The sequence below is a fragment of the Vipera berus genome, assembly GCF_964194415.1.
Source record: "Vipera berus genome assembly, chromosome: W".
Classification (NCBI taxonomy): Eukaryota; Metazoa; Chordata; class Lepidosauria; order Squamata; family Viperidae; genus Vipera; species Vipera berus.
In genome coordinates, this window is record NC_138210.1 from 68,867,521 (window position 1) to 68,873,200 (window position 5,680).

The window sequence follows — 5,680 nt, forward strand, 5'->3', positions numbered from 1 at the left end:
TGGGCAGCATATACAGTATTTATTTATTTATTTATTTATTTATTTATTTATTTATTTGATTTGATTTGATTTGATTTGATTTGATTTGATTTGATTTGTATACTGCCCTTCTCCCCAAGGACTCAGGGCGGTGAACAGGGACATAAATATCAAAATGCACAAATACAGAAATTGAAAACAAATTAAACCCTAATGCCCAATGCGGAAGATAAATTACATTAAAACAATAATTAAAACAAAACCCGTCAGACCAGACCAGATTGCTCAAACAGATAGGTTTTTAGGTCGCGTCGGAAGGAGCGAAGGTCGGGAGCCATCCGGAGCTCAACCTGTTCTGTACCAGCCTGCTACCGGCCCTGCAGAAAAGGCAGGGACAACCCCTTTACAAATGGCAAAAGGCTGGAATTACGCCTGCCAAATTTATAGCTACAAAAACAAACAAGACACGAACCAAGAAACAGGAGCTTTAAGAAACACGAACTATCCAAGCGGTTGCCTTCAGCAAACCAGCCCTCCCACACATTCCCCTTATATAGAGTTCAGGGCGTGGCTTCTCTCTGCCTCCTTCCGAGAAGCCCCATTGCCTTCCTCTGTTTACTCCTAATTGACTGCCTCCTGCGTCGGGCGTCGTTGAACAGGGCCAGCTGTGGGTCATCTTCATCCACGCTTTCAGGCTCACACAGCTGGGTCTCCGTGGTGACCAAGTGGGAGGGGCCTGGCTGAGGGCTCTCATCAGCAAGATCTTCAACCCCCTCAGCAAGGTCTTCAACACCCCCCTCCTCCTCCTCCTCTGAGTCGTCCGACCCAACAGGCTGACCCTGAATCACAACACAACCGGTAAACGGTTCCATAGGTCAGGCGCACCCACAGAGAACGCCCTCCCCCTGGGGGCCACCAGACGGCATTCTCTGAATGGCGGCACCCTTAGGAGGCCCTCTCTGTGGGAGCGCACTGGGCGGAGGGAAGTTGACGCCGGCAGCAGGTGATCCCTAAGGTACTCCGGACCCATGCCATGTAGGGCTTTGAAAACCATTACCAGAACCTTGAATCTCCAGTAAGAGGAAGGAAGGAAGGAAGGAAGGAAGGAAGGAAGGAAGGAAGGAAGGAAGGAAGAAAGGAAGGAAGGAAGGAAGGAAGGGAGGGAGGGAGGGAGGGAGGGAGGGAGGGAGGGAGGGAGCAGGAGAAGGAGGAGGATGGAGAAGGAAGGAAGTAAGAAAGAAAAAGAAGAGGGAGAAGGAGGGGTAGAAGGAGGAAGAAGGAAGGAGAGAAAGAAAGAATGAATGAAAGAAAGAATGAAAGAAGAGGGAGAAGGAGAAGGAGGAGGAAGGAAGGGAGGGAGGAAGAGGGGAGGAGAAGGAGGAGGAGGGAGAAGTAAATAAGTAAGTAAGAAAGAAAGAAAGAGAAAGAAGAGGGAGAAGGAAGAGGAGGAGGAGGGAAGAAGGAAGGAGAGAAAAAAGAAAGAAAGAAGAGGGAGGAGAAGGAGGAAGAAGAAGGAAGGAAGGAAGCAAGCAAGCAAGCAAGCAAGCAAGCAAGCAAGCAAACATTGGGAAAGCAGTGCCATGATCTCACCCACTGTGTGGGGCGTCTGAAGATGCAGACAAACGTCTGAAATAATGCAGTGACCTGAGGTCATGTGGCTGTGATTTACAATGGTTTTTTTTCCTTTTGCTAGAAACAAGGATTTAATTCTGATTTCTGGCAAAAAGCGCTCATTGTGGACAGTGGATTTGTTCAACCTCTCTCAAAAGAGTAAACTGGGAGAGGGACCTTGGAGTCCTAGTGGACAATCGCTTGAGCATGAGCCGGCTGTGTGCGGCAGCAGCCAAAAAAAGCGAATACAGTCCTTGGTTGTATCAACAGAGGCATAGAATCAAAATCACACAAAGTATTAGTACTGCTTTATAAAGCCTTAATAAGGCCACACCTGGAACACTGCATCCAGTTTTAGTCACCACAGTACAAGAAAGATTTTGAGACTTTGGAAAAAGTGCAAAGAAGAGCAAAAAAAGATGATTAAATGCCTGGACACTAAAGAAAACAAGGACTAGGGAGGACATGATAGCAGTATTTCAGCATTTATTTTTATTTTATTTTTTATTTTAATCCCATGTATATCCCGCCCTTCTCCGAAGACTCAGGGCGGCTTACAATCTAAGAAGCACAAATCAATGTGCTTAGCAATAGCCTTCATTCTATGTATATGCCTGCTTATTAGGGCTTTCGGCCCACCCCCCCCAAGCGGCATTATTACAAAGTCAGCTTATCGCCCCCAACAATCTGGGTCCTCATTTTACCTACCTCGGAAGGATGGAAGGCTGAGTCAACCTTGAGCCTGGTGGGACTCGAACCTGCACTAATTGCAGGCAGCTGGTGTTACTTAAGGAGGCATTAGCCCACTGCTCCACCAAGGCTCTTTTTTGAGGGGCTGCCACAAAGAAGAGGGGGTCAAATTATTCTCCAAAGCACCAGAGGGCAGGACAAGAAACAATGGATGGAAACTAATCAAGGAGAGAGTTAAGGAGAGAATTAAGGAGAAACTTCCTAAGAGTGAGGACAATTAACCAGTGGAACAGCTTGCCTTCAGACATTGTGGGTGCTCCATCACTGGAGGTTTTTAAGAAAAGACTGGACTGTCACTTGTCTGAAATGGTATAGGGTCTCCTTCTTGGACAGGGGGTTGGACTAGAAGACCTCCAAGGTCCCTTCCAGCTCTTTGCTGATTCTGATCTAGTGACCATTGAAAGTGACAATGGCACTGAAAAATGTCACTTATGACCATTTTTCACCAGACCATTGTAGCATCCCCATGGTCAGATGATCAAAATTTGGACAACTGTCATGTATTTGTGATGCTTGCAGTGTCCCGGGATGATGTATTCACCGTTTGTGACCTTTGGGACCAAGCAAAATCAATGGGAGAGCCAGATTCATTTCATAATAGTGTCACTAACTTAGCAAAAAGGGACGTGGTGGCTCAGTGGGTTAGGACGCTGAGCTTGTCGATCAGAAGGTCGGCAGTTTGGCAGGTTGAATCCCGAGTACCGCGTAACAGAGTGAGCACCTGTTATTCGTCCCAGCTTCTGCCAACCTAGCAGTTCGAAAGCACGTAAAAATGCAAGTAGAAAAATAGGGACCACTACGGTGGGAAGGTAACAGCGTTCCGTGCGCCTTTGGTGTCTAGTCATGCCAGCCACATGACCACGGAGACGTCCTCGGACAAGCGCTGGCTCTTTGGCTTTGAAACGGAGATGAGCACCGGCCCCTAGAGTCAGAAACGACTAGCACGCATGTGCGGGGGAACCTTTACCTTTGCCTTAACTTAGCAAATGTGGCAAGAAAGGTTGTGAAATGAGGCAAAACTCACTGAACAACTGTCTTGCTTAGCAATGGAAATTTTGGGCTTAATTGTGGTCATAAGGAGAGGACTACGTATAACTTTATTTTTCAAACTCACATGCAAAAGGTTGTTCACTCCAATTTAAAGAGTAACAAACATACAAATAGGGTTTCCTGCTTGAGCAGGGGGGCTGGACTAGAAGATCTCCAAGGTCCCTTCCAACTGTTATTTTGTTATAAAGCCTTAGTAAGACCACACTTGGAATACTGAATCCATTTTTGGTCACCACACAATAAAAAAAGATGTTGAGAACCTAGAAAGAGTGCAGAGAAGAGCAACAAAGATGATTAGGGGACTGGAGGCTAAAACATATGAAGAACGGTTGCAAGAACTGGGCATTGCTAGTCTAGTGAAGAGAAGGACCAGGGGTGACATGATCGCAGTGTTCTAATATTTGAGGGATTGTCACATTGAGGAGGGGGGTTCAACCTATTTCCCAAAGTGCCTGAAGGCCAGGCAAGGAATCATGGATGGAAACTGATCAAGAAGAGATTCAATCTAGAAATAAGGAGAAATTTTCTGACAGTGAGAAAAATCAACCAATGGAACTGCTTGCCTTCAGAAGTTGTGGGTGCTTCAAGTAGAGACTGGGCAGCCATTTGTCCAGAATGGTATAGGACCTCTTGCTTGAGCAGGGGGTTGGAGTAGATGACCTACAAGGTCCCTTCCAACTCTGTTATTCTGTATATTCCGTAGATAACATCAGATCTGAAGTCTACTTCCTTGTCTGTGGTAGGAACCTCCCTATTTCTATCAATTATCAAATTATTGGAAAGAAACAGTGCCACATCTTGAAAGATCTGAGCCTTCTTAATGAACTCCTTTGGCTCCTGCATGGACTTGCCGACCGCGGAGTTTATTCAAGGCATTTAACATGTCCTCATTACGCAGCGTGTAGATGACCGGGTTGAGCAAGGGTGTGACAGCTGTGAAGAAAATGGAAACAACTTTGTCTGCGGCCAAACTCTTGGCTGGCCTGAGGTAGATGAAGATACAATGGCCCAAGAAGAAGGTCACGACAGTCAGGTGGGCAGCGCAAGTCGACAGAGCCTTGCGTCGTCCTTCAGAGAAGCGGTTCCTCAAGGAGACCAGGATGACCACATAGGAGATGACCAAAATGATAAAGCAAATCACGGAGATCAGCCCTGAATTGGAGACAATGAGGATCTCAAAAACATAGGTGTCGGCGCACGCTAGCTTAATGACTAAGGGGACATCACAGAAGAAGTTATCGATAGAGTTGGGGCCACAGTAGGGCACGCTGAGGGTCAACGCTGTCAAAGCAATGGAGTGGACGAGGCCTCCTAGCCACATGGCCACTGCCAAGCTGAGACAGACCCGGCGGCTCATGATATTTGTGTAATGCAAAGGATGACATATGGCAGCGTAGCGATCATAGGCCATGATGGTCAGCAGGAAGATCTCTGTGCAGGCAAAGAGATGGAGGAAGAACATCTGCGCGATGCATTCTCCAAAGGAGATGGTTTTGAACTCGGTCAGGAAGTCTGATAGCATTTTGGGCATGACCACGGTGGAATGGCAGACGTCGATGAAGGAGAGGTTGCTGAGGAAGAAATACATGGGGCTGTGCAGCTGGTTGTCGTAGACGATGGTGATCACGATGAGAATATTGCCAATGAGGATCAAAGAGTAAATGGCAATGAAAATAACAAAAAGCACGAGTTCGGTGTTGTGATTGACGGTGAGTCCAGATAAGATGAATTCTGTAACTTCTGTAGTGTTCTCTGCTGGCATGGTCTTCTGTGGAGAAAGTAGGAAGGAAAGAAGAACAATGTTATAACAGAATAGCAGAGTTGGAAGGGGCCTTGGAGGTCTTCTAGTCCAACCTCCTGCTCAAGCAGGAAACCCTACAGCGTTTCATAGAGATGGTTGTCCAATCTCTTCTTTAAAACCTCCAGTGTTGGAGCACCCACAACCTCTGGAGGCAAGTCATTCCACTGATTAATTGTCAGGAAATTTCTCCTTAGCTCTAGGTTGGTTTTCTCCTTGATTGGTTTCCATCCATTGTAAACTTAGGTGACTCAAATTGTCCTAGTAGGCAGTATTATGTAACAGGAAGTACATGGAACTAGGTTGGGAAAAGGGAAAATAATTGGATGAATCTCTGTACATCTGACAATGTTGGATGAACAAAACAGAATAGTGGAGTTGGAAGGGACCTTGTAGGTCTTCCAGATCAACCCCCTGCTCAACAGATAGACCCTATACCAGGGGTCTTCAAACTTGGCCCTTTTATGACTTGTGGACTTCAACTCCCAGAAT

General features: G+C 46.4%; 1 protein-coding gene across 1 annotated transcript; it reads right to left on the minus strand.

Moving 5' to 3' along the window:
• Positions 1-4,207: 4,207 nt before the first annotated feature.
• On the minus strand, positions 4,208-5,152 carry LOC308676406 (olfactory receptor 4E1-like; the record flags this gene model as incomplete). Its single annotated transcript, XM_081342219.1, has 1 exon — positions 4,208-5,152. The coding sequence occupies one exon, from the start codon at positions 5,150-5,152 to the stop codon at positions 4,208-4,210; it is 945 nt and encodes a 314-aa protein (XP_081198345.1).
• Between the last annotated feature and the right edge of the window lie 528 nt (positions 5,153-5,680).